This window comes from Clinocottus analis, unplaced genomic scaffold (assembly GCF_023055335.1).
Source record: "Clinocottus analis isolate CAN_PGR_092001 unplaced genomic scaffold, fCliAna1.0.p SCAF_2, whole genome shotgun sequence".
Classification (NCBI taxonomy): Eukaryota; Metazoa; Chordata; class Actinopteri; order Perciformes; family Cottidae; genus Clinocottus; species Clinocottus analis.
Genome location: NW_027175931.1, coordinates 15,077,026 through 15,096,622, shown reverse-complemented (window position 1 = coordinate 15,096,622; position 19,597 = coordinate 15,077,026). Strand labels below are relative to the sequence as shown.

General features: G+C 40.1%; 1 protein-coding gene across 2 annotated transcripts in view; it reads left to right on the top strand.

Annotated features, from left to right (window-relative positions):
• myo18ab (myosin XVIIIA b) overlaps positions 1 to 14,244 on the top strand; it is a 129,290-nt gene extending 115,046 nt beyond the window's left edge. For both annotated transcript variants that reach the window (XM_068584424.1, XM_068584422.1), the window contains 5 exons: positions 932 to 1,071; positions 2,518 to 2,562; positions 8,358 to 8,480; positions 10,759 to 12,270; positions 14,154 to 14,244. In XM_068584424.1, coding sequence (XP_068440525.1) covers positions 932 to 1,071; positions 2,518 to 2,562; positions 8,358 to 8,480; positions 10,759 to 12,262 — 1,812 coding nt within the window. In that variant the 3' untranslated portion in view covers positions 12,263 to 12,270; positions 14,154 to 14,244. The remainder of the gene's footprint in view (positions 1 to 931; positions 1,072 to 2,517; positions 2,563 to 8,357; positions 8,481 to 10,758; positions 12,271 to 14,153) is intronic.
• The last annotated feature ends 5,353 nt before the right edge of the window (positions 14,245 to 19,597 follow it).

Below are 19,597 nucleotides of genomic sequence, written 5' to 3'. Positions count from 1 at the left end.
CCTATCGACCGCAGTTTTTGACAGAAGACGAGTTTTCCAAAGTTTTGAGCTATAAATTATCCCCAAAGAGTGTACAGTATGGAGTAAAGAGCAAATTTAAAATATTTTTTCACAAGATCCTGGCAACTCTGTCCACTCTAAGTATGACATCACACACTCTGAGCTGCGCAATACACACCAATGTTAAAGACAGAAAAGGTGCAGAAAAACCATAAAATGAAAACGCCGACAGTTAAAAAACTATAAAAGATATCAAAAAGCTGAGTAAAACCGTTATAGCTAAACATTTTATCAACATTTTAAAATTGAAATGGTAAGCTTTGGAAGTTGAAGAAGTTTAAAGCGGATTTGAAGATGTTCTTTGGAAACCATTCATTTTTATCTTGATGAACACTTGAATAATTTAAATATTTGAAAAAATATTTTAAAACATGTAAAAACGTAGAATAATAGCTGAAGGTTTTGTCAACATTTGAAATTTGAAATATTGTCTCTCGCTGAACGTATGAAGAACCTGTAAACGTTTAAAGTTGAAGATGATTTGAAGATTTCCCCATCATAAATAAAATCATAAAAAGCTTAAAAATTCAAAATTTTGAAAAGTCAGATATATGAAAAGTTATTGCCATCGTGTCGTTAAGTAGCTGAATATTTGAATAATTGAAGTTTTTTCTGTGTCTAAAAAATATGAAGGAGTAGATGAGGTCCAAAATACGTACGGAAGAAAAAGAAAAAGTTTAATAAAGATTTGAAGGACAATAGTTTAAGTGCTTCAAGCATTCCAACTAATTAAGTTTAAGAAAGATTTGGAATGCTGAAGGATTCCAACTCATGAGTAGGCAGCAGCGTTCAATTAGGAGAGCCTGCATTGAATCCATCAACAACAAATGAACCGTTGGTCCCGCTCTGCTGACTCTTGTCTCATTAACAGGAAATGGACATTGAGAGCTTAGAGGCTGCTAATCAGAGCCTGCAGGCTGACCTCAAACTGGCCTTCAAGAGGATTGGGGACCTCCAGGCAGCCATCGAGGACGAGATGGAGAGCGATGACAATGAAGACCTGATCAACAGGTACAAGAACACATGAGGATGGTTCAGCAGAATGTCCCTCTGATCCTATTTGGGAAACATTAATTAAGTCGTTTTCACTGTAAGGTCCCTAACTACCATTTTCTTGAGCTTTCCGCCACTTCTTAGCATCTTCCTTATCAGGTCGATGACAACTCATCATTATACCAACTCACCAGAACACAATTAAGATTGTTAGTATTATTACCAACATATTGTTATGCTTCTTGTAGGATGTTCAAGTACCCTCCTCTTGAGGTGACCAACACTCGGCGACAATCCATTAGTGGTGTGACAGTTTTGTAAATCTTATATAGCATATAGTTTTAGGAATATATTGCAATTACTATCTGTTGTGCAATTACATACATTTTAGGAAACATTTTGGAAGAGCAGTACCTTCCTCTTAGTCTATATCTGTCGACAAAAGTGTGGATTTGGAGTCATCAGACTGATCATGTGCATTAAATGTAGAGCCGCCTCTCTGCTCTACTCTCAGAACCATCCTGTTGAACGACTCCTCAGTATAAAGTAGTGACTTGTGTCATCTCTTTTCTGCTGAGTAAGTGAGATGACACCTGTGTAGTTATTTCAAACAGCTGTTAAAGTAATATTTATAGAATACTTGTGAACTTTTGTAAAAAAAAAAAAAATTAAAAAAATTGTAACAAATGGAAACCCCTGTTCCATTTACTGAGATGAACAGCAGACTGTTGATCCTGTAGCCGAGATGCCTTGTCATCTCTAACAGCACACCAGCACGGGCGCTGGAAGTTAAAGTCCCTTCCTCTTTGATTGTTGTTTGCACTCTAGACCGTTCTCATGTTTTAGAACTTTACGGAGATACATTTCAAACAAATTTGTACTTGAGCTATTGTATACCTCTTCTGAGGGAGTAGCATGGAGATCTCTATGAGGAGAAGATACACATAGTTATCACACCCTGCAGATAAGCCTGTTATGTTAAACTGCTCACCTAATGAGATACTAATGTCATACTGCCATGTGAGTAATGACAACTTCAAGCATCCAATCAAAGCTCTCCGGATAGTGATTGTTCTGGTCATGTACTACACTTATTGCCCCTTGAATGCCCTTCCTCCTCAGATCAACACTCACCTTAAATAGACAGCTGCCCTGCAGCTAACCTCTGATTCAACTCCAGAGACACAAAGCAGGACTGTTGTCTCCAGCAGCAGTAGATGGCTCTGACTCGAGAGAGCAATGAGAACACACTCTGTAAGGCTTCGTCCTCCTCTGGAAGCAAGAGACTCAAGTCAATGTCCCTAAAACACAGATATCCATCACACATTTATTAAGATATGTATAGTATGAGCTTCATTTACATTTCATGTATTACTTTTGACTCTGTTCTTATTTCCTGTTTTTCTTTTCTTTTGTTGTTTGTCTTTTCTTTTTTGTCCCTCCACTCTTTATCATCACGACCAGTTTGCAAGACATGGTGACAAAGTATCAGAAAAGACAGAACAGAGCGTGAGGAACTTTTTTTTCTTGCACTACTATTGTACAGTCTTTGAATGTGTAGTTGAGAGGTTGATAGTTGAAAACCATCACTTCTGCTATCACACTCTGAAATGAGGTATATTCAAAGGACCCCCCCCAACCACCACACCCAGGCAGAAAAAAAGAAATATCAAAATCAGCTTTATTAGCCATGTGTGTCTACACATGCAAGAAATTTGACAACGGTTAAACGTTGCTCTCGTCGTACATATGATATACAAATAAACAGGAGAAAAAAGGCATGAAAGACAACCAAGTAAAACTCAGAAACTACGCATCAACATTTTACTTGTATGTACAATATTAATACATATCGAATAATATATATATATATATATATATATGTGTATATATATATATATATATATATATACATATATTAATATATATATATATATATATAAATATATATATATATATATATATAAATATATATATATATATATATATAAATATATATATATATATATATATAAATATATATATATATATATATATATAAATATATATATATATATATATATATACATATATATATATATATATATATATATATATATATATATATATATACATAAGAACAATTTATTTGGGATTGCAAATTGATATTTGGACTGCACCTGACTTTTCGGGCCAATTATAATGTTTTGAGATTTTCCCTGATTCCTCATCTATTTTAAGACATCAGCTGTTGGTGTCAGGCCCTCAGAATCAAAGCACGGTGGCTTGGTTCCAGATGCACACATTCACAGCTAAAACAGGAAGAAGTGCCTCATGGAAGACACAGTGAAACAGTAAAGCCAAGGGGGGGATTTTCCTTTGATGCGTGAAGGCTCGGGGATAATGCATCAACAGCGCTCAGAGATTCCCTCAACCCCAGTTTACGCCACTCTTGATTGCACGGCCTCACATGCTGAGTTGCATGGCTACCACTGACAATATGTTGCTTAAGCCCCAGCATGAAACAAGCCTCCCTCTTCAGATTCACTGTGTGGTTAACTGCTTTGTAAAGCTTTGTAAATTGAAAGGCACAAGTGTCCTGATCCTTCTGGTTCATCCCCCTGGAGGCCCTGATCATACTCGCAGTTCTCGGTTATGCAGCCAGGGGGTTACCGTCTTGCCTCGGTCTGAGGGCGTCATGTCAGACACTGCTGTGTTGTGTTTAACAGCAGTCTGCGACAAGTCAGCCTCTCGCTCCTTGGGCTATCTTAATATTTCATCAGCCGCTTAGGGGTTGGATGTGGCTTGGTTGGACTGCCCTCCTGACAGGAGAAAGAAAGGGTGTGTTCCTCATCAATCTTTGACTCGCGCTTGCTTAATAATGCAGAACCCTTAAATGTCTTACAAAAAGCTATCTTGCTCACCCGGCAAGCAGCACACACGCAGCATTCACCTCTGGCTCTCAGACATTCCCGTCTGTAAAGGGGTTATTAATCCCAGCTGGGAAGTGTGGAGTGTTTTGATTTGTATTGAGCTGTCATATTCAAATCAAAATCTTTCCTGGTTTTTGGGTGAGGCACACCATGCATTTCTATTTCTGTGACATGTAAATTATGACGCTATTTTGAACATATTAACATAAATATACTATAATTCAATTTTATGTGAAGCTTCTCTAAAATACATATGCTCAAGAGAGGCTATCATTAGAATATCTAATGCTGGAGACATTTGAATTTAAGATGTCATTGAAATCAAATTGGGGTTCATTTCTTGATTGGTTCTGTATATATTGAGGACATGGAAGACATTTACACTTTAGATCATTTGGTTTCCTGACGGCATCTGTGCATAATTCAGTCAGAATGTTGACATTTCTCGAAAATGTCATTTTATATCGACCGTTAACTGCAGATAGGAACATTATCAGGAACGTGTGTTGTGTTTTCTCATTCAATTCAATTTGTTTTAAAAAAAACACAAATTACTATTTATCCTCAGAGGGCTTTACAATCTGTACAACATCTTTGCAATCTGTACACATCTGTAACATGCTTGTCTGGCCTTGCAGCATAGCGTGTTGAATGAGTTGCCAACATCCACCAAGGGAAAAGTGCAGCTCATTTACAGGACAAATATGCTTTATTCATCTTTTATTTAATTGAATTAGATTTATTCCATTTACAAAAACACACCAATCCAAAGGATAACATGTTACAGGGAGAACACTTGGAGTCCCACTTGTTTTTGCCAATTCAGGATTTAATAGAGAGCTGTATGTATAAAAAATGTTACTATGCTAAGTAACTTTCATCAACAGTCACTTTATATAGCACCTCCCTTGCGCTGCACATCGCTAGTACTACTTTACTGGCTCTGACTGAGTGCACAAACGACACATTCAACGTATCCGTGGGTTCAGAAACGTACAATGCCAACATTATTTCCTGTCAACAACATTGTACTTGCATCTCAATACTGATTATTGTGCAAAAGATTTTGGCGAGGCCAACAGAGTTTTAGCTGAGCAGCTTGTTAAGAGAAATCAAAGCATCCATTGCTGACATGGAGTCTGGTGGCTGAGACCTGGAGAACGTCCAGCCACGTGTATAACTGTAAGGGTTTACACAGTTATTGTACAGACGGTTGACTTCATGTTCATGAAAAAATTAATACATTTTGGTGTTTGACTCCCACTCAAAGGACTGAACGATAGATGTACATTACTGATGTATTTCTGAAGACCTTCTTTACAACTGTTAAGCATCATAAGAATTTTAAATGTAAATCACTTTAGCACAGATATTTGTTTTTTTATAACTTCAGTTGGATTTTAGTAAAGCTAATAAATTACCATTTGGGTTTATGGTTCCATCTCAGCCTTCTTTGCAGTGGAAGTCTTGCAGCACAGATAAACGTGTTTCTTTTCCATGTGACACTGTGGATGAGAGGAATTCTCCAAGCTTATGTTATGTTACATGATCTTAGAGACGATGCATATGCCCATCTGTGTTCCAAAGCCACAGGGACTTCACTAGGCCAACAGTTTCATATATCGAAGGAATAAACTGTGATGTCTATAAGACCCAGGGACACAAAGGAGCAGAGCAGAGCAGGAGGATCCATAGAAGCTAATGATGAATGTAATAGTGTGTAACAGAGATGTACAACCAATAGCGGCAGAATGTCACAGACAATTAATGTCTCCCTGGCACTCTGTTTGTTTGCTTACCCCAGGCTTTCGGCAGGGCTTAACTAATGGTATGGTGGTCAGCGACATAAATTGTGGTTGACACCGTGTGCGAAGTGCGCAATTACATATTACCCACGATTGTGGTTTTGGCTGTAGACCAGAGAAGTCTCTCTCTTTTTGCTCAAACTGTTTCATGAGATTATTACACAGATGAGAACGTCTTGGAGAATAATGACACATTAATGAAAATATCTAGTTTCAATTTGTTCATACTTAATGTACCTGCAAAACATTGACTGTCAACCATTGAATTTTTTTTACAACAATATTGTTGCAAATAGCATTTGATGACTGTCTGGAGGCAATGTGAGTTAGTTACCCTAACCACAGGAGACAAAGTCCTGCGCTTTGTGTGTCCTCCATCCACTCCGAGGTTAGTGGACTGAACAAATTATGCCATTCCATGACATAAAGGCCACAGAGGGTCATATAAGGAAACGGGTCTGCTACCTGACATTGGAGCATCGTCTTTTCTGACAAATCCACAGTGACAAAGACACTTGGCTGCCGTCATAACATTAGGCAGCAGCAAATCCCCAGATTGTCTAATAGCAGAGGCAGGTTTTGTAAAGCTAATTACTGCTTAAGAGTCCGTCCCTCCTTCTCCCTGCCCCAGCATTACCATCCAAGGTTATTGTATTCCATTAAATCCAGCAAACTATGCATTTGGATCTCAGTGGGTAAGCCATTATTTGAAATCTCCTCTTTGAATTCCTAGGATCTTTTGTCTCTGACTGCTAATGATTTTAATTATAGGTGGCACTGGGCCTCTCAGAGCTCTGTGTGCTGGAGAAAAAAATGTTTCTCTCTCTTCCCCGACAAGATGGAAGGCTTTCTGAAACCATTGCCGAGATGTGGCGCCACCATTCTGATGTCTCTGTAGGACTATTGAGCTGTAACAACTTAATTTCACAGCGCCACACAAGCACTGGGCTTTGACGGCACTTAATGAGTGTTGCGCTCTTTCCATCTGTGTCAAATTTTATGACAAGCCCTCTATTTTACTCCGTGGCTCCCAGTGGTTCGTGAACGTGTAATGATAATTGAGAGGAAAACAGTGCAGTGCCCAGCTGTGTACCAAATCATTCTGTCAAGAAGGAAAATTATGAGTCTATGCATATGACTGCATATGTGCGTGCTGGACTGGTGATGACAATAATTACCTGATGAAATCTGAACATATTCTGCCACCTTGCTGCGCAGTTCGACGAAAACTTCTTTTTTTTATCTAATCTTTATGAAGTATATGCAGTTATTTCCTGAGGAACGCTGTTCAGACGGAGACATTATATATATATATACACACACACACACACACACACACACACACACACACACACACACACACACACACACACACACACACAAGTATGAAGTTAACCAGCATTTTCATGTCCAATGCAAGTCAGGTGGCTTTCCTCTGAAGGAATATGTTGCTTTGCTAAAGATAGAGCAATGTATGAAGGGAGATAGTCCTCCAACAACAAAAATATTAATTGTATTAGTAATCCAAGTCTCTTATGCCTTTCTGCATGAAGACCATAACACCACTAGAGGAGTTTCCTTTTAAGATTGCAACATCCCACCAAATTCCATTGAAACCACATTTTATTGAACATATATTGAATGCAAATTAAGAGATGTAAGCATACAACCTCAACAAATAATTATTTGAACACATAGTCGGTTTAACCAAGTCATCCAGTCCTCAGTAGGGCAACTGTGAATCAGTGGTATACTTCAATCAGAGGTTCATGTTGATGTGTCCCTGGGCAAGGCACATTATCTTGATTTCCCCCCCCGCAGGCTGTTAACTGCTGTGTGTGAATGTTAGTGACTCCTGATGGCCAGGTTACACCTTGCATGGTAGCTCCTCCCATCAGTGTGTGATTGGGTAAATTATGACATGTAGTGTTAAAGTGCTTGGAGTGGTCGGAAGACTAGAAAAAAACGCTATACAAGTACAGTAACCATTTACATTATACTTTTATTATACAGCATGGTTGGCCAAACCTATGCAAATGCAAGCCGGTTGTTAAAAAAAAAACATGAAGTCACCATAATGCAAAATCTATGGCATTTGCTGGTGTTGTTTCTGCTGCCATGCTACTACGGCTCTGAAGTGGCTTCAGGAGAGTAAAGGTGGAACGTCTGTTGAGTGCCGGAGTGCCAGCTAAACCTAGGACCATGATAGGGAAGCACTCGTCTAACAGTGACAACAGTAAGAAGTTTCAGTGTGGTGTTTACGTCTATACAACCTCTTGTGGGCATGTTTGTGGACTTACCGGAGTCTTTTGAGCATGTGCTGTCTTTTATCCAGTATAAATGTCACAATCCTCCTTTGCTTCTACACTAACACAAACAGCTTGTTCTCCATTCTGTCTCCACAGCTACAGATAATTACAGGAACATTTCTACCAGTGTTGACTTCTATTTCAGACCAACATTTATTTTACCTTTTTCTCTCCTCTGTGAATAGCCATAACTTACTTTTTATCTATATTTTTTTCTTTGCCAAGTCGTCTCTCCTTTGCTTCCACTGACTTGTTTTCCTGTCTCTGACTCTTACCAGTCAGGGGGATTCAGACACAGACTCTGAGGTTGAGAATCGTGTGGATGGGGTGAAGTCCTGGTTGTCTAAAAGCAAAGGTTCCACCAAGAACCTGTCGGATGATGGCAGCCTTAAGAGCTCCAGGTCAGTACAAAAGCAGCTGCTCATAATGTCACTACAGCTGCACTACAGGTAGTCTACCTATACTAACTTTCACTGCTTATGATTCTGGCTGGATGAAATGGTTTACATGATCTGACCCAATAAAGCAATCCCAGTCGAGTACTCTGCTGAAATAAAGGGGGCTGCTTCTAAAGAAAGGTTTTTTCAAGCTGCTTTGTCTCATTGTTGCCTGCTCTGTAAAGAGGGAACTTTTTTTCTAAAAACAAACCACCTCAGTGGTAGATTTATTGACACGCCCAATGGCCAGATGATATAGTCTACCTGAGCCCCTTGCTGAGATTAATGAATGTGTCTGCTTGGTGACAGCTTCAATTGCCCCAGATTTGTCTCCTTACCGGAATATTTAACTGCCCTCCCTCTGCTGAGCTACTACCAACTTAAATAAGTTTTTGAATCTCTCTTAGCAGCATGTCCCCACAGAAAAACACTTAGGATGAGCCAACACTGGCCATTATAGGCGCAGCTTTCAAGTTTAAGTGACTGTAATTGCCATTTGCTCAAGTACAGCAGACTTCTTCTTGGCCAGTTCTTTGAGATTCAACAACAAATAGATCAAAATAATTAGTTTTGATAGATTTAGTGTGATTTATAGTTCACACAAATTATGTCCTTGAAGTTTCTGTAACTGTCATTCAACATTAGAAAAAATATGGAATTTAATGTAAAATGTTTAAGTATATTTCAGTAAAAATTACTCTACAATTTCCCACCAGAATGCAAAATGTTTGCTAATACTAATTAAACTAGTTTCAGTACATAACCTGTGTTTTAACTGCCACGCAACTGTTAAGCCTAGATTATGCTTCTGCGCCAGGTCGACGGCGTACCTACGCCATAGCTACGCCGTCGACGCACACCCCGACGCCGAAGCTTGACGCGCACCTCCCAAAAATCCTAACTACGCGTCGCGTTGACGTTGACCGCCAGCGCTATGATTGGTCCGCTCAGAACGTAATTTCCGGCAGTTGCTTTTTTTTTTAGTGGTCGTACAGACCACCTCAGCAAACGTCTTCTCTGTCGCCTGCGCTTCAACATTTGTAATATAAGCATTTGCTCTTCAATTTTGATGAGCTCCGACTGAAAGCACACAGCCACACCCCCCTGGCGGCATGGCAGTGAATTGCAGAGCAACGCAGCCCCTCAACGCAGAACTTCGAATGCTCAACGACGGCGTCACGTCGACGCCGTAGGTATAGCGTCGACCTGACGCAGAAGCATAAACTAGGCTTTAGTGTTATACTAAACCTCAACCCTATCAGTCTAGCATACAAAATAGAAAGAAAAACTATTTCTTGTCTGCAAATATTTTAAAATCCATTTTCCTGAGCACATCTTTTGTTTTGTAGAATAGTTTTAGATTCAGGGATTTCAGTGGTGCCAGATAGTACACCTGATAGAGTACCCATGCACCAAGGTGGATTCCTTATTGCAGAATCCCACTTCTGCTGCAAGTTGCTCATCTCTATCTCCACTGTCTAATATCTGTCCTGTCTATATCATCAAAAATGGCCCAAAAACTCTTTTAAAAAATGTCAAGCAAAGACTTTCAAGTAACTTTATACATAAAAGGCTAAAAAGTTGCCTCTCAAATTCTCAAAAGATTTTGATACTCTAAGGTCCAGTGTGTACGATTGTTGGCATCTGGCAGTGTGGTTGCAGATCGCAACCAACTGACCTGAATTGAAAGCGAGTGCAAAGACGTGGTATCTTTCGGGACCTGCACACATACTACCTCCACTGTCACGGGTCCCTCACAGGAAAAACTCACACCGAAAAACTTTGATATTATGTTTTCCTGGAATCGTACACACTGTCCCTCAGATTTATTGCCTATGTATCTGCTTCAAGCTAAAAAGCCACATGAATGTTTTGTTGCCATAATGCCACATTGTCCCATTAGCCAACACATTTAAATTGCTTCAATAAAATTGGGTTTGTAAGATTTTTTTTTCTTCCATTCTGATCATTATGGTGACCTTCATCGGTTCTTGGTAGGCTATAAAATGTCTTAACATCATGTGCTCAGGAAAATCTAGTTTCAGTTGTTTCATGTTGCATTCATCCTTTTCTCTTTTTTCATTGCTATAGTATACAAATTTGCCAAATGTCATGACATTTCTGTTTTTGTCAAGTTTTATTTATTTATTTATTATTCTCTTCCTTCCCTTTACTTAACCCAATATCTCATCTTTGTGATTTTCTCTCCCACTGTCTTTATTCCACTGTTGCTTCTTTCTAGATTTGCTGTAAATGTAGACGCAAAGGAAGGGAAAGAGGGTAAGGAATGGAAAGAGGTAAATAAAGAGGGCAAAGACGTAGAGCCTAGCAGGCCAATGTCAGTAATGAGCTCGCTCAGCTACAGAAAACGATCTAACCTTAATTCCATCAGTGGCAAAGGGGATGCCCTTTTTAGTGCCCTCAAGGAGAATATAGAGTCAGAAGAGGCTCTATCCCTCCATAAGGCTAAACCCCGAAACTCTGATCTTCAGCATGATACCTACTCGGTCAGCTCTAAGAGGAAGTCCCAGGCAGGAAATGACATGCATGACAGAGAAACATGCATCTCCCAGGCTTATTCAGAGGCCAACAGCCAGGCCAGGAAAGGTATGGACAGCCGTTGGGCTGACTTTGACAAAGAATCGGTCATTTCATACACTGCACCAAGTCGGGCCTCCACACGTCTTGGGTTAAGCCCAGAGAATGATGCCAAATCTGCCATCAGCTTAGGTCTGTCAAGCCCACTTGGACGCCACCAAAGCACCTCACGCTTAGATGAGGGCCGAGTCGGGCGGTCACTGTATGGCAGTAGTCCCAGTAGCCCCTGCTTTAGCAGACGGTCTGGGGGACGCAGTCCTGGAAGTGTTAGCCGAGCTGATTCCAATATGTCGCTAGCACGAAGCTGCCGCCTGAGCGAGTTTGATGTCGATATTAATGATAGTCGTAGTGTGGCCTTCACCGAAAGGTCGGCTTACAGTCCTCACGCCTCCACTGGCCGCAGCATCTCCATGCCACCACCACAAGCCAGATCATCAACTGCTGATAATGACCCAACTGATAATACCCAATTGGATATCAAACCAGTTAGTCATCGCAACTACCTCGACCCTGACCTGGAAAAAGCCATCAATGAGGTGCTCAGTTTCAAACCAATCAAATTTACGCGCAGGAGCTTGGAAGACTCCGGTGGTGAAGAAGTAAAATCTAAGAATGATAAAGATGACAACAAAAGTATCCGTAATGGAGATGGTAGTCGCCCTGCCAGCAGTCTTAGACGCTCTGCTTCGGCAATGGATTTCATGAGATCGTCCCGCAGTGGCAGCAGCTGCAGCAGTCACCATCGCAGTAAGAGCAAAGGCAAGAGCAAGAAAAAGAAAAGAAGCCATAGCTCAGAGTCTGACAGCTCAGGAGACAACCACCATCACAGGAGCAGCTCCAAGAGAAGAGCCAAGAAGTCCAAGAAAAAGTCAAAAAAGAGGGACCAGTGTTCGTCTTCTTCCTCATCTTCCTCATCTTCAGATTCCATGTCGGATTCTGCGTCAAGTTCCGGGGCTTCAACCATTTCCTACCGAAGCTCCAGCAGTGTAAAGAGGGCCCCGGATCGAAAGGTGTCCAGCCCTGAAAGTGAAAGAGAAGCTCGGCCACCGAGTGAGAGCCAGGTTATTAACAAAAAGGATGATAAGAAGAGGAAGAAGAGGGTGGACAACCTGATGATGAAGTACCTGTATCGGCCGGACAGCGACTGAGGCAGGCAGTAGGTGGTTGCCTGAAATGGACTTAGCTTGAAGAATGCTTTTGAAGCATGTTGTGACCTAACCAATCAAAGAATATTTAACTCATCAATCAGCACATTTAATGTTCTCCATTCAGTCTGACTGGGATTAGACATTTACAGTTCAGAATTCAAAATTCTGGGTTGTTTTTGATGATGTGTCTTTGGCATGCTAACAATTGATGCTGTTAATACTACCCCCTCTCAGTTTCATGTCAAACCATCAAGACCACTACCTCTGGCTGTGTTTCTGTTTGTCTACTAAAGCTTTCATTGAGGACTCTTAAGGATGTGGGTAGTGTAGTTAGTGAGAAGCTGAACTCAATATGAATGTTAAGTCAGACTTTAATCACTCCCAAGATACCAATGAAATGTATAGCCCCAGACGGGCAAAAATAACAGGAATTAAATAAGAGAGGCTCTAATACACTTCTCCTTCCAGACCCATAAGTGCAGGTATAATTAGACCCCAAGTGTTGATTAAAATAACGAGCAAATTCATTTAAGATGCACAGTTGACAGTAATTAGCCCCCAGTTTGCAATGTTTAAGCCATTTGAATGTATTTTCTTGTTCACTATAGTCATTGGAGATTTTATCATGTATATATTTTGGTAACCACTTCATTTTCAGCAGGTTTGTAATTCAATATAGCTGATTCACATGACAACTGTAACATGAGAGGATGACATCACATCTGTCGCAGTGATTTGCATTTGAATGGCATTGATTCCGTCCCTTAGGGACAATAATAACACAAAATGGTGTTGCATGTGAGTGTTATATATGACATTGCAAGAGTTGCTGTGCCCACTAAATGCAACAGCGAAGGCTAACTTTGTGCTGGTTATGGAAGTTTAACAAGCTGGTGGAGCTCAACAAGCAGATAGACAAAACACAAGCAAATGAAGACAACCTCATCACCACTTAGACTAATACCTGTCAAGTTTAGGAAAAAAACTAAAATATAGAAGACACAAGCAAATGAGAAACATTCACAATTAGACAAAAATCTGCAAATACAGAAACTAGCAAGTAACACAACTGAGAAAACAAATGAACTCGTAGACGGTAAGGGGCTAATGCTCGGTGTGCTTTTTTCTCCAATAACATCACAGTGACACAATAAGGGCCTAAAAACTCAGTTTAGCTCATCTTCAATTCAACTGACACGTGGTTGAATTAAACACATTGTGTATTCGGGCTCTTAGTGGTCCATAGAGACTTGTGTTGAGACAGTTTCATCGTTGTGTACAACATGCAGCGTTTCTGTATTTTCAGGAATTCTCTATCTGATATGTTTCTGTATTTTGTGTTGCCGCTGATTTAGGACCACTATGTATCACAGGCTCGAATGGCCATCTCACAATACCTTTAGGGCTTATTTAGGGTTCCTACTTAGTAGCCCATGAGGAATGTTGCCAATATAAACAGCCAATCTTCTTATCAACCTTCTCGGGGAGAGGAAAAACAAACAAACACCTACGGTGAGGGACTTCCTACTGCCCTAGCAGTGTGCTCAGGGCTGCTGTTGGTGGCTGGATGGTGTGTTGCAGCAATGCTGCTCCTAAATACCGTAGTCTCGTTCATAAACAAACTAAATCGTTTTTGTTACTTTCCATCATTCTCGTGTTTTCCCTACCCGCTACTATATGTCATTAAGAAGATTGCCTTCCTGAAAGAGTTAGTGTTAAGAGTATGTGTCCTTTCTAAATGCAGCATTTCTCTTGCGATTAGGATGACTGCAACAATTGCTTGTGCTTTATTACTCTGTGTGCAGTAAGCTCTGTTAGACACTGTACTGTTCTCTGCCCAGTTTTCTGATAACAACATCAGCTTCTTTCTACTTGTTCTCTCCTGCTCCAGCCCCCCTGCCCGGAGACACTACGGCTTTGATAGATCTGATGAAGAGGAAGAAGGAAAAGGAGAAGGCGGGGCGACCGAGGGCTCTTATTACTCTCGGTTCAGATACGAAAGCCAAATGAAAGAAGACTACAATGAGGACAGGCCTTATGAGACCACATCGTAGTCCTCGCTGTCGCCATCCGCTCTCTGAAACGTGCCTCATTACACCATGATAGTTTGTCTTGCATGCAAAGTTGACCCCATGTGTGCTGAGTTGGACACAACCGTTAATAACTCACAACCTGGCAGGAAAACATGTTCGTAACACTCCAACAGCTTCCTATTGAAGGATCCTCGCAGGATCTGGTCATATTGGACAAACTACACAGTGTTTTGGCACTCATTGGTCACATCACACACACGCACTCTGTTATTAACAACTCCACGCCGCTGGTTGCATGCAAGCAGCATTAGCTCGGCTTGAGCAGCCCTGCTGTATGGTTGTAACTTTGCCAAAGAACTTGAGGTTGCAATGATAATAGATTAGTTCTATCTCTCTCTTTGTCACTGTCACTCTTCCTCTCTTCTTTACATATAGTACACCACAATAATATGTATTGCCATCGTACAATGTATTTCCAAAAAGCCTTTGTTCAAGTGTGTGTACACAGTGCTTTACTTATTGCCAATTGATGCCCCTGCCCTCCCTTTTTTCTGCTTCTTTACATTTCGGGATAAGAGCCATTTGATTTAAGTGTGCTCCTCTATATCTGGCTTCTCTGCAGCTGTGGCATTTCATGATCTGACACCCTCATCATCATCATCTGTTCACTCTTTGTTTTACTGCAGAAACTGGGAGGTTGTACAGGGAGGTTGATTGCATTACTAACTGCTCCTCCAGCAAAACATGTTTTCTCCATTTGAATATCTAGTTTTTGATGTTTGAGTTTTTGCAGAGGACTGCCGTCAAGCAAATTATTGTCCATGAGATTTGAAAAAGGCCTTGTTTTTCATTTGACTTGATTTAACTCATTCTTTAGTGAGGAAGACACTTTGGCTTTGTCCTCTCGCTTGTTGTTCACGTCTCGCCTGTTTGTTTTACATGTGATGCGCTTTCCTTTTGCAGAGGGCATATACTTATTTTTGGGCATCAGTCATATGAATGCAATCATCAAACAGCATGTCCAATGAATAACTGGTGATGTTCTATGTTTGTCTCTTTGTCAACAAATCAAATGAAAAGACCAAAACCAGCAGTGTTTTCTTGACCTTTGGGAAACAAATGTGTATCCTGAAGCTCAAAGGTCCACTTGATATAATTTCTGGAGCTTTCACATCTCTTGCTGGTCTTCATCAAATGGAGCTCGCAGTGTTGTCATCGCCACTCTTTCGCTAATCAGTTCCTACTGAATACTACTGAATCTTTTAAATATGGCTTTTGTTAGTTTTTTAAAAGTCACTTTTTCCATCCATAGTGTCAAACCTAGTGCTTGTACACATTACTTTTTGGGGTTTGCGTCATGATATTGCTAGTTTTCTCTATTTTGTGCTAGCAAATTTAACAAAAGCCTCGCTAACAGATATGCCCACAGGACATAAAGTAGCCATTGATCATTGAAAAAAATCATTACAGATTTGATACTTGATTCTTTCCCCCATATCTCACACATTTTTGAATAAAGGTGACAGGCCTAGCAGCCAATAGGCTTCTCAGCACTGTCGGGAGGATTTGCTATTGGTAAACTGTGCAAATGGAAATGTTAAAAGTCTCCAAAGTTCAATATGAATCATGCAGCAGATCCACTGATCACAGTGATTTTGTTGACACAACTATATCTCTGCTCTGTCTTTTCATGGGTTGTAAGAAAAATGTAGAATATCACCAGCATCTCCTTTTAAAGCCTCATTATTTATTGTAATTGTAACTATGTTAACTGGACACACTACAGCCTATATAACCAATACTGTGAAATCATGTTCGGTGTCTTTGAGGCCTGTTTATTTTTCAGGTTTTCTGTCTTTTCAACCCAATGATGCCTCGAAAAAGCAACAAAATAGGATCCTGCATTTTCATGGTTGCTTAAGGGTCACCATCTGGTCACCTTACTGAGCAGCATTACAATCTTTTTGAAAGCCATTTAAAGTCCAGGAGTTTGATGGCATTTAGGGCTGAAAACAAATTGTTGGCGTTGGTCGCTGTGGGAGTTGTTGGGTGTTATTCTACTATACATGTGTTTTGTAGACTTGTGTCTTCATTTTTATTCTCTATGCAGTCAACACAAGTGTGGGAATGTGTTTTTCAACCTTATTGACCCTGCTAACAGGGTCTTGCTTCAACAGAATAAAAACAAAAGAGCAGGCATAACATTGCTGACTACACACCGTATTTATATATAAACATGTGTATGATTGATGCTAGCTTTGAAAATAGTTCATGTTTATTTTCATTATTGAACAAATTGACCACTTGTTATACATTTTGCATCACAGTTTAATATATTGTAAATAAATGATGGTGATTGTTTTAAAATGCATTGAAGACTGGATTTGTCTGAGTTGAGGTTGTTTTTTTTTTGCTGCGGTGTCTTCGAGTAATGTCTCAATTTACACTTATAATTATGGCTGTTTCATGTGTTCGTGTTCTAAATCGTTGTTTCCTGATTGATTCACTTTAGTGTCATCGTCTGCTTTGAGAAATGTCAACATTAGCGTTGACCCGGTGAATGCCTTCCTGAGACACTAAACCCACTCATTTAATTATTTTAGTTTGTTTTTAGTTTAATTGAGGGGAAAGCTCTAAGAACTAATAGCTCTCCAGAAATCAACACATTTATCTGAATGCAGCAAAATGTGTGTTGGAGAAATTTAGTTCACATGATGGAAAGATGATTTAGAGTCTGAGTGATGATTGCATCAAAATCTTCCTTTAAACCAGTGGTCAGCAACCCAAAATGTTGAAAGAGCCATATTGGAGCAAAAAAAACCAAAACAAATCTGTCTGGAGCCGCAAAAAAATAAAAGCCTTATATATAAGCCTTGTAACAGAGCTATCAACTCTCCCGGTTTTCATGTTTTCACAGGCTCACACGCCACACAACCAATATCTCACGGCAAAAAAAAGTCTGAGGCGCATTCGTTAATTTTTAAACTCCGACGATACATGGCGCTATGGAGCGCATCTGTAAACCTTTTCGCTGCATAGACATCCTATTTTCCCCAAACAGACACAGTCACGGGAGAAACTCGCGCGACCGCCGGCAGAGAGGAGGAGGTATCAGGGCTGTCAATTCTCACGCATTGAACGTGACTGTCACTTATTACGGTCTTAAGTCACTCCCTCCCGGCACACAGCTGTTCGGCGGCGCGTATTTCTCGTCGTAGTCGCGACGAAAATAGTTTAATTGTTTATTACAAATATGTTTAAAATCGTGTGTTTGTGTTATTGTTTTCTTGCTTTCCCACTGAATTTAAGCATATTTGAATTTCTAAACTCTGCGGAGGAAAAGAAAAGGGGCGATGTGAGGCCGGTAACGGGGCCGGTCTAAGGACCGCTTGGCCGCCGATGTGAGGCTGATAACGCGGCCGAAGGTTCCGGTAACGGCCCGTGGCGCAACGGTCCGGTCTTCGCTAAGTCGGGTTGTTTGTGAACGCAGCCCAAAGGGTGAGATGAACTCCATCTAGTGCAGTGAACTCAACAGACACTCGGACAGGTATGGAGTGTTGCAGTCAGTAGCATAAGTGATGTCAACGTGCATGCGTGTGATATGGTATGTAAGTGTTGTCGGTAAAACCGAAGCAAACCCAAAAACAAAGCAGGAGAGCAACAACGGTCTGCCTCTCTTCCCCCAAACCTGCACCGCGAGCAACTGCCAGCACAGGGCTCTTACTCTGTTTGCCGGTCCAGGTGCTCTGCAATCACTGCACACCTGCAGTATTCAGGGGCCGTCAAAGGGATAACATATTCCCGAACTAATAGATATCACTATGAAACTCCCAGTTGTTACTAACATTAAGGCAATATGTTTAAATTACTAGTTTTCTGAAAAAGTATTTTTTGTAATATGCATGTTATGGATGCAAAATAGAAGATGTTGTACCGGGAATCTCTAAATTGACTATTTGTCCTATATTTATGGGAGTGTGTACAGAAGCACTGTATGAAAGTATGAGGTTACAATGGAGTAAGGTTTCATGAAGGTATATGGCTATATCTGCCTGGGATATGATTTTCTTCATGAGTGAATTTGTACATTTGCCTTTAATTTATTTCCAAATCCGTTCTAAATTTATTGTAACTCGTGTTACAGATAGACATGTTAGTTACAACATGTTTAGAGTGAGCAAAAAATGATACATTTAATTAAATAGCAGATCCTCAAGAATTAAGTCTGGATCATTGTTATTCCTCAACAAAAATCTCATTCAAGCTATAAACAATCTGTATATCTTTCATAATATACCTTTTAATCCTGTTTGTAATACAAATATATGGACGTAAAAAATGATGAGGGACATTAACCTTTTGAGCCTCATACCCCCCCCCACCCCCCCAAACAGAAAAAAAAATACCGTTAAGTTTATGTAATTACATAAAATTACTTAACCTCAAAAAACCTTGCCATCACTTTTTTGAGCAAAAGTTACCTTTCACCTTTCTGTTAATAACTACACTTTGCAAAGTCAGATTTCAATAATAGACTTCTGCAAGTCTGTACGAATCTAACAAGATATGATAGAAGTGGATGTACCTGAAAAGTTAAGCTGGGCTGTTATGTTTCAAATGCTTCACTCATGTAGACTGCAAACTGGGGTAGATGATTTCCTGTTTTTTTTTTTCTTTTTTCAAACACGTCACACGTCTTAAGGCGGGTTTTCTGCAGATTTTGAATACGGGCTTAACCAATCAGAGAATGTTTAGGCATAAAGCTTCTAACTTTTCCATTTTTTAAACCGAACGACACAGGTTTTTGACTAAAATTGTTAGTAACAGGCCAAGGCTTTGTTTTATTGTGAATTTTCCGGTTCTTTAGGTCGTTATCTTTCCAAAGACGGGTGTTTCAACTGTAGGTTGTTGTTTATGCCTTCCACCGTGGAGTTGAAAACACATTCGGAGCGGCTCGAAAACACATTGTCAGGAAATCTTTTTTAGATCATGCTAGGTGTTTATAGTATGGAAGCCCATTTATGGAAGCCTATTCCGGCCACACAAAAACAAAAACAAAATTATTTTTTATTTTTTCCATTGTCTCTTTTTTCCCGTTGACTTGAAAAAAGGCAACGAAAAAAAAAAAATGTTTTGGGAGCACCTGCTGCAACCTTGAACATCTAAATGTGTCCAACAGGGTGACCTAACAAGCTAGTGATGTGTCGTTCATGAACGATTCGTTCAAAATGAACGAATCCTTACAAGGACTCGAGTAATGAGTCTTCTCAAAAAAACATTCGTTCATGTTCTCGTGGCCGCG